We start from the raw sequence: 17,742 nt of genomic DNA, 5'->3' as shown, positions 1-17,742 counted from the left end.
TACACTTAAATATCTAGGTCATATAAAATTTGGTTTTAACAAGAACAAAAATACATTCAAATGTTCGGACAAAACAATTAAATAAACACATAAGAACTATATGAAGACACTTACTTAATGCGTGATATTTGGGAATGTCCTGCAGATCTCATGACAATACTGACATCTGTAAATGGCTTTGGTGCTGTGAAGGTTAAAAATATGATTATGCTCATCATATTTTAAGACAAAGGATGGATATTTTTCTTTAAATTCAATATACATATCAACGGAAAATTAATCATGTAGTAAATCAGCAGCACCAAATAAAATTAACAGCATTTCCAAAGTCATTTAGTCTTCCTTTCAGACCTCAGAACTACATTTTTAGTTATCTGCAGTCACTTGAAGGATATTTACAAAAATTAATGACTTTACATTAGAAGTATGAGTTAGAAACAACAGCAATTGTAAAACCACAGTCTGGACGCCTGCATGGCTCAGCTTCTAAGCGGACGAGTACATGTATGTGAGAGCGTGAGAAGACCTGCAAGGACATTGTAAACAAGAGTCACCACAAAGTGTGGCGTCCATGAGTGAAGGTCTGTGTGGGAACACAGAAAAGGAAAGTAAAGGGAGGTGGAATGTAAAGGTGGTAGGGAGCAGAGAGGAAGTACAGAAACGAGGGATAGCACGAAAGAGAAGGAACACGCACCAGTGAAGAAAGGTTGGAGACAGAGTGCCAGTTATTCTCATTTGGAGAACACAGGACCATTCAGAAAATATTGACTCTGGGCTGGAGAATGGACTTATGCACTTCCCAGCACCTACACTGGCAGCTCACAACCACCTATAACTCCAGTTCCAGGGGGTCTGACACCTTTTTCTGTTCCCTGCAGGATCCAGGCACGCACACGACATACTCATGTGTTCTTAGATATATACACATAAAGCAAATAATACAACCTTTAAAAAAAACTAAATTTTCTGTTTATTCAACTTCTAATATTTTAAACATTATAGGTTATTAGTTAGTTTATGTATCAGTAATATGCCTTAAAATTCCTATTTCTACAAACTCTAATACATATATTTTAAAATAACCTTTCTTATACCTTAGCATTCACATGGTGTTCTGGTGAATAACTCCTAGTCCTTCATTAAGCAGTTTTATTATCTAATGATCTATTAAAAACTAAATTTGAGAATGCTACTGTTATAGCCAAATAAATCAACTAGCCACACAACTGTATAGCACAATCTAAAAGTAGCACAGACCTGAGTCCATGGTGACAGACCTTGGAGGTTTAATAGGATAAAACACGAAAGGAAAAATAGCACCATGAATCTGATTTTGGATCTAAGAAGATGAAACAAGAATTAGTTTATAGCATATCACACACACAGGACTACAATCAGACTAGTCTACACAGCACTGAGTACAAGGTGAAGACTCCACAGCCCTCCCGTCTGCAGCTTACGTCTGCCCTTCTTTTGTCTTCCTCCTTATCTTTTCTTTCCTTTCTTTCTATCTTTCTTTCTCTCAAACTGACCCTCCCTGCTCCATGCCATCTTTCCTTCTTAGACAGAGTCTCATTCCATAGCACAGGCTGGTCTTGGACTCATGGTGATCCTCCTGCCTCAGCTTCTCAAGTGCTAGGATTACAGACATGTATAATCCTGGTTTCTTTTCCAGTTTGTTTTTATTCAAGGGCTTCCATCTTGTCTTCTTTGGCTTTATACTAGATAAAACAGACCAGGGAAACATATCTGGATTTTTATTGTTTTGCATTCATTTTCAGACTCACCTGTATCCTATAAATCTGAATTCTGAATGATGACTGATGAGCAGATGTGTTATATTCTACTTTTAGTGCTGGGAGGTAATTTCTCCGGACAGCTATCACATGTGGTTGCAGAATTTTCATGTCATTGCCACTAGGTGTTAAGCGAACCTGAAAAATATTACCCCTCCATAATGAGATGGGCTTTTGTTTTGATCATTTATTATAACTATAAATTTATATAAAAATAACTTTGAGATACACTAATTTAAAATATCAAGTCTATAGAGGAGGGTAGTGGGGAGGAAATGAGTGGAAGCGAAATATAATGGTATCGTTGTGAAAGTCGTTACTTTGTATGCTAACTTAAAAAATAAATTAAAGCTGAATGTGCATACTTGCGATCTCCAAATTCTGGAAGCAGAGGCAGAGGATTGCCATCCTCAAGGACAGCCTGGTCCACATGGCAAATTTCAGGCTAGCTAGTACAAAACTAAGCAAACCAAATCAAACCCTAAACAAAAAAAATTTTAAAATGTATGATTAAGATTCAAATCTTTCATGATCATTGTTTTTAATAGCTGAGTAGTATTCCATAGTGTAAATATACCACATTTTCTGTATCCATTCCTCCACTGAGGGACATCTGGGTTCTTTCCAGCTTCTGGCTATTATAAATAGGGCTGCTATGAATATAGTGGAGCATGTGTTCTTATTACATGATGGGGAATCCTCTGGGTATATGCCCAGGAATGGTATAGCGGGGTCCTCTGGTAGTATTATGCCCAGTTTTCTGAGGAACCGCCAAACTGATTTCCAGAGTAGTTGTACCAGCTTGCAACGCCACCAGGCAAGTGGGTGGAACTGGAGAATGTCATCCTGAGTGAGGTGACCCAATCACAAAAAATACACATGGTATGCACTCACTAATATGCGGCTATTAGCCCAGAAGCATGGAATACCCAAGAAACAATTCACATATCAAATGATTCCCAAGAAGAAGGAAGGAGAGGCCATTGGTTCTAGAAAGGCTCAGTGCAGCAGTGTAGGGGAACAGGGGGAGGGAAGAGGGCTTATGGGACTTTTGGGGGAGGGGGAACCAGGAAAGGGGAAATCATTTGAAATGTAAACAAAGAATATAGAAAATAAAAAAAGAAAGAAAAATAATAATAAAAAAGAAATGTAAATAAAGAATATATCAAATAAAAAAATAAATATAAAAAGATTTAAAAAAAGGAAAAAAATATATTGAATTAAAAAAAAGGAAAAAAAAAGATTCAAATCTTTATGTTTATATCCCTAAAATAGAATATATATTTATATAAAGATTATAGTTTGGCTATATCACTTTTTATATTTAATTTCTAAACCTGGTTTTAATAAAACAATCCAATAAAATAAAAATAATATTAGAAATTTAAAAATCTGGTTTCTTGTTACTTTAAAAAATTAGTTACTAGAATCTTGAGTATGGTTCAATTTCTTAATATAATTACTCTTTTAAACAAAGCTGATATGAAGTCTATACATTTGTATTAACTACATGTTTTGTAAGAAGTCAGGTTCTCCAGGTATCCCTCAACAGAAGAGTGGATGCAAAAAATGTGGTATATATACACAATGGAGTACTATTCAGCCATTAGAAACAATGAATTCATGAAATTCTTAGGCAAATGGATGGAGCTAGAGAACATCATACTGAGTGAGGTAACCCAGACTCGAAAGATGAATCATGGTATGCACTCACTAATAAGTGGGTATTAACCTAGAAAACTGGAATACCCAAAACATAATCCACACATCAAATGAGGTACAAGAAGAACGGAGGAGTGGCTCCTTGTTCTGAAAAGACTCAGTGAAGCAGTATAGGGCAAAACCAGAACAGGGAAGTGGGAAGGGTTGGGTGGGAAAACAGGGGGAGGGAAGGGGACTGATGGGACTTTCGGGGAGTGGGGGTCCAGAAAAGGGGAAATCATTTGAAATGTAAATAAATATATCAATAAATTAAAAAAAAAAGAAGTCAGGTTCTCCTTAAAATTCAGAAGTAATTCAAACTACACTGTAAGATTACAAGTTCACATTAGTACTTTTGAAACTTACTGGAATGCTATTGTCCAACTCTACAACCTTATCTTCCAAGGGTGAAGACTCTGTGTACTCCCTGAATTCCTTCTCCAGCTTCTCGGTGTGTTTCACACTCATTGGCTTCCACCTGGATTTTTTCTTTGGTTTTGTCTCCCAAACCACATCAGAACTTACATATAAAAGCAGAAATCACTGTATTAGTTTATAACCGTTTAACTAATGCATTACTTATTTAATATAATTTACCTTTTATTCAGTCAGTATTCTAGGTAGAAGAAAAATACTCCTGAACATCCCTGTCACTCCTCATTTTAGCTAGGGAGTTTCAGGTGATAAACAGTAATCATGAACAAATCAATTTGAGTATCTGGGAGAGAGAAATGCTTCTGAACCAAGAAAATGCATAACGTCAAAAGATGGATCTGCATTTTCATCTACAGGAATGGTATTTAAAATGGAATGATCACGAAGCCCCGTAAGAGGCCCCAGAGCAGTAGGGCACTGCAGTGCACGAAGAGCAGAGACTAGCATGGTGGAGCACACTGGGCAGGGATGGTAGATGCCAGTGGAGCACCAGCTAGGAAAAGCCTGAGGCACAGATCTAAGTTTCAGTTTTCAAATATGAATGCACTAACCTTGTAATGCCTATGTAGGCTACTTCTTGCTTTGTATAGTTATTGACAAGTGAAATTCCGACATCCTGTAATGCCAGCACAACTTCCAGCTCTGCTAACTCGGCTTTTTCACTTTCATATGTTACTTTAAACACTCTGGGATCTTCAGTGAATAAAATAATACGCTGCAGGCCTTCAAAGAACGACACTAAATAAATGGTTTTTTTCCCTACACTTATGGGCGTCATCATATCCTAAAAGAAAACAAAAAAGGGAATCAGAGTTTGTACTCTGCACAGAGCCCAGCAACCAGGAAGTCTATACCTGACATTTACATGGTAAGAATACCAACAGCCTTACTGCCTAAGACTGAGGAGGCAAACCGAATGAACATATAAATCGCATGAGCCCTATCAGACAAGTCAAGACAACCAACAGAATGAATATCTGTACAATACCTGGAAGATTTCCTCACTAAAATAACCTCACCTCAGTTGCTACATTATAATGACATCGTCAATCATAAGTCAAATCAGTTAAATATTTTTAAGATCATAATAAACTCTAAAGACTCAGGCCAAATCAGTAATACAAAATTTCTTTTATTGGGTATTTTACTTATTTACATTTCAAATTTTATCCCCTTTCCCAATTTCTGCTCTAAAAAACCCCAATCTCATTCTCCTCCTGCTTCTATGAGGGTGTGCCCCCACTCCTTCAACTCCCCAAACTCCCCACTCCCAGCTCCCCCCACTCCCACCTCCCACCCTCGCATTTCCCTACAATGGGGCATTGAGCCTTCACAGGGCCAAGGGCCTCTTCTCCCACTGATGCCCGATAAGGCCATCCTCTGCTACATAGACAGCTGGAGCCAAGGGTCCCTCCATTTGTACTCCTTGGTTGGTGGTTTAGACCCTGGGAGCTCTGGTTGGTTGATATTATTGTTCTTCCTATGGGGTTGCAAACCCCTTCAGCTCCTTCAGTCCTTTCTCTAACTCCTCCATTGGGGATGCTATGATCAGTTGGCTGCAAGCATGGGCCTCTATATATGTCAGGCTCTTGCAGAGACAGGAGGCAGCTTTATCAGGCTCCTGTCAGCATACACTTCTTGGCATCCACAATAGTGTCTACATTTGGTGACTGTATATAGGATGGATCCCCAGGTGGGGCAGTCTCTGGATAGCCTTTCCTTTAGTCTCTGCTTCACATTTTGTCTCCATATTTGCTCCCATGCTATTTTGTTACCTCTTCTAAAAAGGACCAAAGCACCCACTTTGGTCTTCCTTCTTCTTGAACTTCATGTGGTCTGTGAATTGTATCTTGGGTATTCTAAGCTTTTGTGCTAATATCTACTTATCAGTGAGTGCATATCATGTGTGTTCTTTTACGATTGGGTTACCTCACTCAGGATGATATTTTCTAGTTCCATCCATTTGCCTAAGAATTTCATGAATTCATTGTTTTTAATAGCTGGGTAGTATACCATTATATAAATGTACCACATTTTCTGCATCCATGCCTCTGTTGAAGGATAAGTTGCTATGATCATAGTGGAACATGTATCCTTGTTATATGTTGAAGCATCTTCTGGGTATATGCCCAGGAGTGGTATAGGTGGGCCCTCAGGTAGTACTATGTCTAATTTTCTGAGGAACCATCAGACTGATTTCCAAAGTAATTGTACCAGTTTGCTATCCCACCAACAATAAAGGAGTGTTCTTCTTTCTCTACATCCTTGCCAGAATCTGCTGTTATCTGAGTTTTTGATCTTAGCCATTCTGACTGGTATGAGGTAGAGTCTCAGGGTTGTTTTGATTTACATTTCTCTGATGACTAACGATGTTGAACATTTCTTTAGGTGCTTCTCAGCCATTCGAATTTCCTCAGTTGAGAATTCCTTCTTTAGCTCTCTACTCCATTTTTAATAGTGTTATTTGATTGTTTGGAGTCTCATTTCTTGAGTTCTTTGTATATATTGGATATTAGCCCTCTATCAGATGTAGGGTTAGTAAAGATCTTTTCCCAATTTGTTGGTTGCCATTTTGTCCTATTGACAGTATCCTTTGTCTTACAGAAGCTTTGTAATTTTATGAGGTCCCATTTGTCAATTCTTGATGTTAGAGCATAAGCCACTGGTGTTCTGTTAAGGAACTTTTCCTCTGTGCCCATGTGCTCAAGGCTCTTCCCCACTTTGTCTTCTATTAGTTTCAGTGTATCCGGTTTTATGTGGAATTCCTTGATCCACTTGGACTTGAGCTTTGAACAAGAAGAATGGATCAATTTGCATTCTTCTGCATGCTGACCACCAGTTGAATCAGCACCATTTGTTGAAAATGCTGTCTTTTTTCCACTGAATGGTTTTAGCTCCTTTGACAAAGATCAAGTGACCATAGTTTTGTGGGTTCATTTCCGGGTCTTCAATTTTATTCAACTGGTCTTCCTGCCTGACTTTGTACCAATACCATGTAGTTTTTATCACTACTGCTCTGTAGTACAGCTTGAGGTCAGGGATGGTGATTCCCCTAGAAATTCTTTTATTGTTGAGAAAAGTTTTCGCTATCCTGGTTTTTTTTTTGTTATTCCAAATGAATCTGCAAATTGCTCTTTCTAACTCTATGAAAAAATGAGCTAGAATTTTGATGGGGATTGCATTGAATTTGTAGATTGCTTTTGGCAAGATGGCCATTTTTACTGTATTAATCCTGCCAGTCCATGATCATGGGAGATTTTTCCATCTTCTAAGCTTCCATTTCTTTCTTCAGAGACTTGTCATATAGATCTTTCACTTGGTTGGTTAGTGTCAGGGCAAGATATTTTAAATTATTTGTGACTATTGTGAAGAGTGTCGTCTCCCTAATTACTTTCTCAGCCTATTTATTCTTAGAGCAGAGGAAGGCTACTAATTTGTTTGAGTTAATTGTATATCCAGCCACTTTGCTGAAGTTGTTTATCAGGTTTAGGAGTTCTCTGGTGGAATTTTTAGGGTCACTTAAGTATACTATCATATCATCTGCAAATACAAAAGCCTATTATCAACAAAACTGGAAAATCTGGATGAAATGAATAATTTTCTAGACAGATACCATGTACCAAAGTTAAATGAGGATCAGATAAACCATCTAAACAGTCCCATAACCCCTAAAAAAAATAGCAGTTATTAACAGTCTCCCAACCAAAAAAAAAAAATGCCAGGACCAGATGGTTTTAGTACAGGATTCTATCAGACTTTCAAAGAAGAACTAATACCAATTCTCTTCAAACTATTCCATAAAATAGAAACAGAAGGAACACTACCTAATTAGTTCTATGAAGCCACAATTACAGTTACACCTAAACCACACAAAGACCCAACAAAGAAAAAGAACTTCAGACCAATTTCCCTTATGAATATCAATACAAAAATACAATAAAATTGTCACAGACTGAATTCAACAACACATCAAAACAATCATTCATCATGATTAAGTAGGCTTTATCCCAGGAATGCAGGGATGGTCTAATATACAGACATCCATTAACGTATTCCACTATATAAACAAACTCAAAGGAAAAAACACACATGATCATCTCATTAGATGCTGAGAAAGCATTTGACAAAATTCAACATCCTTTCATGTTAAAAGTATCAGAAAGATCAGGAATTCAAAGCCCATACCAAAACATAGTAAAAGCAATATACAGCAAACCAGTAGCCAATATCAAACTAAATGGAGAGAAACTTGAAGCAATCCCACTAAAATCAGGGACTAGACAAGGCTGCCCACCCCCTCTCCCTACCTATTCAATATAGTACCTGAAGTCCTAGCCAGAGAAATCAAAGAACAAAAGGAGGTCAAAGGGATATACTTTGGAAAGGAAGAAGTCAAATATTTTTTCTACTTCATTTTAACTCTTTGGTAAATGCAGTACATATTAAAGGTTAAAGCCTCCAATTCACATTTCCTTACACTGCAAAGTTAGAAAGCGTACTTTGCTATCTTAGTCACAAGCCTTATGACCCACTGATCCAGCTGGGTGCAATAACTCACTCTACAGTCTCCTCATCGAGAATCAGTAGACTTGGGAGGTTGAGGCAAAAGGATTGCCATGAGCTCAAACTAACCAGGGCTAAAGTGGGATCCCTTGTTTCAAATTACAAGACCAAATTCATACAGAACAACAACAAGAACAAAATACAGTTCTTATGTTTTCCACAGGGCTAATGACTTAGGAAACTTCTTTATAAATACTGAGTTAGGAGCCACTAGATGGCTCAATAAGAGCCTGGCGACCTGAGTCTGCCTCCAGGACTCTTGGTAGGAGGAGAGAAATAAGTTGTTCTCTAACCTCCTCATTTTGTTTTTTGTTTGTTTTTTCGAGACAGGGTTTCTCTGTGTAGCCCTGGCTGTCCCGGAACTCACTCTGTAGACCAGGCTAGCCTCGAACTCAGAAATCCCAGAAATCCGCCTGCCTCTGCCTTCCAAGGGCTGGGATTAAAGGTGTGCGCCACCATGCCCAGCCTCTAACCTCCTCTTAAGGCCTGTGGTACATTTGCACTCATGTATATATGCCATGCACATATCCACATACATAATATAATAATGATATAGAGATAAAAATTAAAAATTAATGAATAAATACTGTACTAATATCAGGTCTTTAAATTCAATGATGAAAAAAGGAAGCAAATTAACAGTTAACCATAATAGGTAATAAATATTCTGATTAATATTAAAGTTTAATATTTAGTTTGCATTTATGTTACATAGAAATTACAAATTGGCCAGGCAGTGGTGGCACATGACTTTAATCCCAGCACTTGGGAGGCAGAGGCAGGCAGATTTCTGAGTTTGAGGCCAGCCTGGTCTACAGAGTGAGTTCCAGGACAGCCAGCACTATACATAGAAACCCTGTCTTGAAAAACAAAACAAAAACAAAAACAAAAACAAACAACAACAAATTGAAGTTACCATAAAATTATCATCTATTTACTATAACACTACCTACAAAAACTTCTAAAATAAAATACATAGTACTGGTAGTTCAGACAATTCAGAAAACATGTATTTTTCAAATCTGAATCTCTAATATACCAAATTTCAGACTTATCTTTATACATTTCAAACACTAATTATTATTTAACTATGCAATATGATAATCAGGACATGATCTAGACCTTTAATCCTTAGGAGACAGAGGCAGGCAGATCTTGGTGAGGTGGTGCCAGCCTGGTCTGTTTAGCACATTCCAGGACAGCCAGGGTTATTAAGGAAAACCCTGTCTCAAAAAAAAAAAAAAAAAAAAAAAAAAAAGTCAAATCAAACAAAAGAAAAAAAAACCTAATAAAGAATTTTTAAAGGAAGTTAAGCTAATTATATGAAATCTGTTTTAAAATCAAAATCAAATTAACTAATCCCCACATTGAAGAAAATTTAAAAAACTCAAACTAGTACAGAAGTCTAAAGAAATGGCTAGTGGTTAAAAGCACAGGACACTCTGGAGGAGGATTCAGCTCATTCCCAGCATCCCCATCAGGCAGGTCACACCCACCGCATGCATGCAGGCTGAAAGGTTCTGACACCCACATCTCAAGTCCTTGGGAACCTGTATAGAGCCCAGGCACACAGACCAACACATAAAAGTAACTAAAGTCTAAAAAAATGTAAGTGGTATGCAAAGACGAAACTCTGAACACAGAATGTTTTAACTGGTAAAAATATCTTTTACTGAAGGAAAGTATGTAAAGTAAAAATGCTTACAGAGGGTATTAGCCTGCTGGCCAGTAGTCAAGGGCTGTAAAACCAGTGATTTCAGGGCCTGAAATGATCTTCTATTGTTTTTACAGCTTACTACTGAGAAATGAATTCTTTTTAGTTTAGGTACTTTCCAAACTGAAATCTAGTTAAGGTGACTCTAAGTACAGGGTACAGACACTTAAGGGATGAATGCTGAATGAAGACCTCTTCAAGTCCACCTTCCTAATTGAAAACTGATGAAGACAGTCAGCCTTGCTGTTTGTGGTCCTTTTGGAAAGGATCAAATGTCACTGGACTCATTTTCCCTGACAAGCACAAGCACAGCCTGCACCCTGCTGCTCCCCCAGACATCCAGCTTGGCCACCTCAGCACACTCCTTCACAGAAGCAGGTGCTTCTTGCCTCCCAGTTCTGCTTAGCTGCTGACTGGAATTTGAAAAAAGGCAAAATTAAATGAAACAGGTGAAAATTAAAAACACCTCAACTGCTTTTTAAAATCATTGCTATCTTTTATAGAATAGTAAGAAAACAGGCTTTAATCACATAGGAGGTAAAAGACCATTTGTATAAGAAACAGAAGGGCAGCTGAAGTCCACAATGAGCAAGACAGAGAGTACTTACATCCTTATGTGTCACTTCACCATAGCTTTGCCCACAACTCCACTTCAGCTTTCTAGAGCCCACTGGATCAGCCCAAGTATAATATACTGCTTTTCCAGGAGGAAGGGAATCTTCTATTTCACTGAGAGAACTGACATTAAACAGTAAAAATATGTATTAAATTAAATGCAGCTGACAAATACATAAAAATCCTAAATAATATTTCATTCTTATCCCATTTATTGAGATTTGTAAAAATTCCTAGAAAAGGATTTTTTCCTTATACGATGGAAAGAGTAAGCCAGCTTTCTTTCAGAATATTACACCTCTTCCAATGAAAAATATATATCTAAGAAAACAAAAATATTTAAAGGGAAACATTTTTCTAAGGAAATAAAAATGTACAAGTATATAAAGTTACTTTTTGTTTTATTTCAAAATATAGAATAATATTCTTACCCATATAAAATCTTAGTTTAGTTCTTATTTCCTAAGCAATGGTCTTGCTGTGTGTGAATACTGGGTAGTTTCTGGCACTTGATACAAATAGAGACTCTTGGGAAAACGGACCTTAACTGAGGAAGTCCTCCATGTGGCCATGTATATGGGGTATTCTGTGGATTAACGACTGATGTGAGAGGGCCTAGCCCATTGGGAGCAGGTTGTCTTGGGCTGTGTAAGAAATCAAAGCAAGCCATGGAGAGCAAGTCTACAAGCAGCATTCCTCAGTGCTCTGCTTCAGTTCCTGCCTTCAGGCTTCTGCCCAGTTTCTGCTCTGACTTCTCAGTGATGAACTGTGATCAGGATGTATAAGCCAAATAAGTTCTTTCTTCCCCAAGTTAGTTATGATCAATGTTTTATTATAGCAACAAAAAGCAGACTGTGTGTGTGTGTGTGTGTGTGTAGATTGTAAAATGTATTGTTTTATAATTTTACATACAAGTTAGAGAGTTCAAATGTATAATAGAATGGAAACAGCTACAGCATAGGACAGAAAAAGAAATTAAGATATTGGTTAAGGAATACAAACAAAATAGTACAGATGAAAGCGAGATCTAACATACACATGCCTTTGAAAGATGGTATTATATTAGGGATTTTGTTGAATAAGAAGATTTGAGCTGTTTTCATCAAAGAAAAAAAAGTAACCACAGCTATGGATACAATTTAGTGGTAGGACCACCTGCCAGGCATGGGATTTCAACAACTTAGTGATACATAGAAAAAGTAACTAGGAAGCAATAGATATGTTAATCTACTTCAGTGGACCAAACATCTGATTGCTTATATGTATTCCAAAACACTGAACACTATGTTGCAAGCTTCTGCCTTATAGAAGGTATAGGGACTCAGCATAGTGGTGACTGCCAACAACATACAAAGCCCACAATTCCATCTTCAGTACTAAAGAAGAGGACAAAAGTACTGCACAGGAGCTGGGGAGGTGGCTCAGATATTACAAGCACATGTTGCTCTTCTACAGGACCCAAGCTTGGTTCCCAGTATTCACCTCAGGAGACTCAAAACAACTTATAACTCCAGTTCCAGAGGACGAGACACCTCTTCTGGCCTCCGAGGACAAACGCACACAGAGCATGCACACCCACACAGAAAGACAAAAAGTTTTGTAGCTCAAATGTAGTACAGTCTGGGTCCATTACCCAGATTCAAAACAAATCAAACAACAATATCAACAAAAAGTGAAAATTATTTAGAAATGAAATGAGTTTCACATATCCATAAATAGGACAAGTTATTTTCCACATTATTAGATAATATATATGATAAAAAATTATGGTAAAGAACGGAGGCTATGGCTCCATGAGTTAAGTGTTTGCACATTAGTGTAAGGGACAGAGTCTGGATCCTCGCATGCACTTTCCTAAAACTTTAAAATCAAGAGGCAGAGAGAAGGGATCCCTGGGACAAGCTACCTAGCAAGACGAGCTCCTGGCTTGGCCAGAGACCCACCTCAGCAAATAAAATGAAGATCAACCAAAGAGACCAATGAACCACCACTTTAGGCATATACACAGAAAGACACTATACATATGCACCTGCATTCATGAGAATCTCTCTTTCTCTTTCTTACACACCACACACACAGTGTTGGGGTTTTGTCTAAGCTCCACCCACACCTACCTGGCAATAGCCAGGTATGTCCCACCCCAGAGATCTGGCCCACTATAAGAGGGGCTACTTGCTCCTCCTCTCTCTCTTTGCTCTCTGCTCTACCACACTCTCTCACCTCTCTGTCCCTGGGGCTCTTCCCCCCCTCCATGTGGTCATGGCTGGCCTCCACTCTCTCTATTCTCTCTCTCTATTTTCTCTCTCTCTCTCTCTCTCTCTCTCTCTCTCTCTCTCTCTCTCTCTCTCTCTCTCTCTCCCTCCCTCCCTCTCTCTCTCTCTCTCCCTCTACCTCTCTCTCTCTCTCTCTCTCTCTCTCTCTCTCTCTTCCTCTACCTCTCTCTCTTTCTCTTCTCCCCTTCCTTCCCGCCTGCTACCCCTTCCCTATCTTAAATAAAGCCCCATGTGGAGCTATCTGGTCTAGCGTGTCTCATTGTGGCTAATGGTTCCACCGCGTCCGAGGCACGGTGCCCATAGTGCGCACATGTGGGCACGGCGAGCAGCGGCAGCCATAACGCAGTGAGCAAACAGGACGTTCCAGTGAGTGCAGAAACCAACACAGACACACACAGACACACAAAGACACACACAAAGACACACACACACACACACACACAAAATAAGAGATAAAATTCAGCTGCAATTATTAAAATGGGTTAAAGATTCATATTAAAGGACAAACAACCAGAACCAATCGCATGACAATGCAATCCTAGTAGTTAGGAGCCAGAGTTTTCTGTCAGCCTGGGACAAACAATAAAACCCTGTATCAAAACAAAGGTATGGAAACACTAAATGAGAACATTAACAGTACAGAGTTGGGAAATGAACAAAATTCTACAAAAATGCTTGCCAAATATTGTGTTTTGAAACAATTTCTGACTGGCACAGTGCTCCAGCTTTAACAGAAGGCAGGGAGGTGGAGGAGGAAGGATTGCTGAAGGACTGCTCGTCACACACACTACGGTCACAGAGGTTAGGCCTTTTCAAATCACTAGAGAGTTAAAATGAACAACTGGTATATACAGGACACGAGACTAATTGAACAAAATTCTAACGATACATGAAACCATCTTACCACTTTTTAAAGAAAAGGGAACTTAAGACAACAAAAGGAACCCCCCATCCCCACTGGCATTTCTCATGTATCAGAGAAAAGACATCAAATGCAAATATGCTGATGATCAGGCAAATTTGGTTTTAAAAATGTTAATGTTTGATTCACTGCAAATTATTATTCATGCAAAAATTTAACCAAGTCTTATTTTTGATAGAAATATGAATTTAAAGAAAAAGGAAACTAAAAATGTTAACTGTATATTTGTACACATCTTAAACATGAAAAAAATGCCCATGCAATGGAAGAAACTCTAGCATCCTTGCATAGAAAGGTGCAATAAACAACTCTGTACAGCAATTCAAGGATTGCAAGGATCTTCTTCAGCAGTCAGGTCCATCTTACAGGAAAGCACCAAGGACAGAGAATGATCAGGAAATAAAGGCCTTAGCTGTGTTAAGTACATTGCAAAAGGGACACCACTGACAGAAACACTCACAAAGGCAGTCTAAAAGCAGCTTTAAGGAAACAGAATTGCCAGTCTGAAAGTATTATGAGCTGGGTCTATCAGAAGAATAGGCCTTACTTAGGCCTTGAAAGCAAAGCCCTGCCATTCTGCCATGAGAAGACTGGAAAAAAAAATGAACCATCTATGAAGGTTAGAGTAAAGATCTAGCTCATGCTCAATTTGCCCATAGTTAATCTTAGAATAGCCTCAAAAACTGTGAAAATAAATTTCTGTTGTTTATGAATTAGTCAGTCTAAGGTATTTTTCTTATAGTAGCACAAACATATAAAGGTGCAATTTATTATTTTTATAATATGGATAATAAAAACGAAAACCAGGCTTGTCTTCTTTTCCAATCATGAACATGAGAGGATAATATGTAAGGTTTAGGTACTCAATAGCTGGGCCCGAGGCCCTAGTCAATGCCTTTATATTCAATCAACAGATTGGAACCACAGATGTCAGGAGAAGTATGCATAAGTGTACTGAAACTAAGTAAACCAATGGAAATACAAAAGAGCCAAGTCCAATCAAACTCGAGGCAGCCTGTAGTCATGAAGTAGAGAAACACACAGCTACAGATGCTTTAGCAGCACTAAAAGACACAGCTTCACAAAAGCTCTAAATAAATGTTAGTAGCAGTCCTAAACCACTGATGCTTGGTTAGAGTATTAGGGAAACACTGTAAAAATGCTTTAATTTTTTGAAAATTTGGGATGTATTTTTTTAAACCTTGTAAAACATTTCAGGGCTGCAGTGATGGCTCAGTCAGTAATGTGCTTGCTACAAGCAATTAAAAGCATGCACCTGTAATCCTAATAACCGAGGAAGTAGAGACTGGAGGATTCTTGGAACTTGATGCCCAGTCAGTCTTATGACTCAATGAACTCCAGGTTAAGTAAGAGACCCTGTTCATAAGATGGAGAACCAGAGAGGAAGATAACCAACATCTACTACTAGTATCCATGCAAATAGACATCTATAACACCAGTTATGTGTACATATAAACATGTTAATATATATAGATCACATAATACATGTATGATAGATGATAGAGATGAAATGTAGAGAGACAGAAACATACACATACAACAAAAGAGAGAGATGAAGAAACACACACACACACACACACACACACACACACACAAAGACATAGAAAGACAAGAGACACAGAGAGAGACATACACACAGAGAAAGACAGACACACAAAGACAAAAACAAGAGAGACAGGCAGACAGACACACACACAATGAGTGTGGTGGTTCACACACATAATCCAAGTGCTTAATGGCCCCAAGGTTGGTGAATCTCCTGACATTTAGAACAGTGCTAACTCTGCACTAAGTTCAAAGGCAGCTTCTATTATATCCTGAGACCTGCCTCAAATGTCATTTGACAAAACAAAAGACAAAAGACAAAAAAAATTGGAGACCTTTGAATGATTCTGATATATTCCTCACCAGACTTCACAATGACTAATATCTGTGGCAAGGACTTTAGTTCTTTCATGTGTCTTTGACTCATTCAAAAATGATTATAGTTCTAATTCTATAAATGAATAAAGGGAATCATTTTAACATAAACACAATAATATTAATAGCAATTTCATAAGGAAACATTAGAAGGAACTGATGTTTCCTCATCCAAATATGCTAATCATAAGTTACAGTAGTGTGACGTCTTCCTTACCTTTGGTTGTACTGAACAGGGTCACTCTTGGTGTGATTTATTAATAGGAATGTAGCTGCTCCATCATGGTAATCTGAAAACGTAATAACTGTAGAGTGCTCAGCCAAATTAACTTCTGCTATAATACCTCCAAGCTTAAAGGATGGAAAAAATTTAACGTGATCATTTTGCTCAGAATATTAATGGACAGCATTTAATAATAAAACTATTCATGACTTTATGATGTACTTTTTGTAAAGAAGACAATCCAGACTTTTGTCATTTCTAGTTAATGATAAAACTCTATTGTTTGCAAGTAAAATGTCAGTATATTCCAGTGTTTACGCTAAACATGCTTGCTATCTTTCTATATAACAAATTATTACATTTGTTTTACCCTTTCTTTCATAAAAATGAATGATGGTTAATTTTTAGTAAAATAGAAAAATTATCAGAAAACTATTTGTTACAAAAAACAAAGTATACCACTAACGTGTAAATATTAGTATTTCCAATGATATACACAGAATAATAATCATGAACATGAAGACAAAGCACTCACCTCATTATTCAGTCGCAATAAAATACAACTATCTTGCTTGTTAAAATATATCCTTTTCGGAGAACCTTCACTCCTCTCAACTTGAACAAGAAGAATATTGGAGGCTTTCTCAGGCCAAAAGGGGACACACTAAAAATGTATTCCACATATTTAAATAGATCTCATCATAAGTACTTATGTCATTTAATAACTTTAGAGAGTAGTAAGCAAACTTTAAACATTTCTGCCCACACTGCTGCCATCACTCCCAAAAATGCAAGACTCAAAATAGAAGCAATACTCATAGAAAACTATTCTCAGTGAAGAACTAAATACATTAAAACTGATGTACATTGTAACCATCCTCAAGCCTGGTGTTCCTTTAGAGACCAAGTTTCATACTGTGTTTTAATGCTTAATAACCTAACATATAAAATAACACTGCAGTGTTACGTAGGGGATCTCTTAAGACATATGCCAAGTTTTTTTTTTTTTTTTTTTTTTTTTTAACCTTTGTACCTGGAAAGAAGACACTAAGCTCAACAAGAGGTAATTATGCTGGCCATACATCCTAAAATAATAATTACAATCAAATAAGAATGCAAAATTTTATGCTGGCAAAAGAAAATTTATCTTAGATAAGATTGAAAAAGATAAAATAAAAATTGAAAAAAACTATAGGTATAGTTTTTAAAAGATAAACAGGACCCAACATTACCTGTGAGGGATAAAGTATGCAAGATGAAAATAATATAAATTATAGAAAAGATATGTCTACAAAGCAGACAAGGTAAAAGAAAGGTATAGTTACCAACATATAAATGTATCTAGAATTATACTTCCAAACACTAAGAACAGACTGAACACTTGTTCAACACCTAGAGAAGTAAATCATGTTAAGTCAACAAACATTTATTGAGAATCTAATTATGTTTCATCACTACTCAAAATCGTTTGTGGTTTGTTTTTATGCTTTCAGACATATCCCTGACTGTCCTGAAACTATGTAGACCAGGGTAGCTTGAACTCACAGCACCCTGCCTTT

The 17,742-nt window shown here is 37.5% G+C and overlaps 1 protein-coding gene across 3 annotated transcripts in view; it reads right to left on the bottom strand.

Annotated features, from left to right (window-relative positions):
• The window catches only part of Vps13a (vacuolar protein sorting 13 homolog A), a 172,800-nt gene that overhangs the window by 35,232 nt on the left and 119,826 nt on the right, over positions 1 to 17,742 (bottom strand). For all 3 annotated transcript variants that reach the window (XM_052188728.1, XM_052188738.1, XM_052188745.1), the window contains exons 51-58: positions 16,719 to 16,847; positions 16,178 to 16,311; positions 10,818 to 10,947; positions 4,484 to 4,716; positions 3,864 to 4,017; positions 1,788 to 1,934; positions 1,258 to 1,339; positions 115 to 184 (exon numbers count right to left, since the gene is read on the bottom strand). In XM_052188728.1, coding sequence (XP_052044688.1) covers positions 115 to 184; positions 1,258 to 1,339; positions 1,788 to 1,934; positions 3,864 to 4,017; positions 4,484 to 4,716; positions 10,818 to 10,947; positions 16,178 to 16,311; positions 16,719 to 16,847 — 1,079 coding nt within the window. The remainder of the gene's footprint in view (positions 1 to 114; positions 185 to 1,257; positions 1,340 to 1,787; positions 1,935 to 3,863; positions 4,018 to 4,483; positions 4,717 to 10,817; positions 10,948 to 16,177; positions 16,312 to 16,718; positions 16,848 to 17,742) is intronic.

The sequence above is a fragment of the Apodemus sylvaticus genome, chromosome 1 (assembly GCF_947179515.1).
Source record: "Apodemus sylvaticus chromosome 1, mApoSyl1.1, whole genome shotgun sequence".
NCBI lineage: Eukaryota > Metazoa > Chordata > Mammalia > Rodentia > Muridae > Apodemus > Apodemus sylvaticus.
The sequence above is the reverse complement of the archived record's forward strand: the minus strand, read 5'-3'. Positions and strand labels throughout refer to the sequence as shown.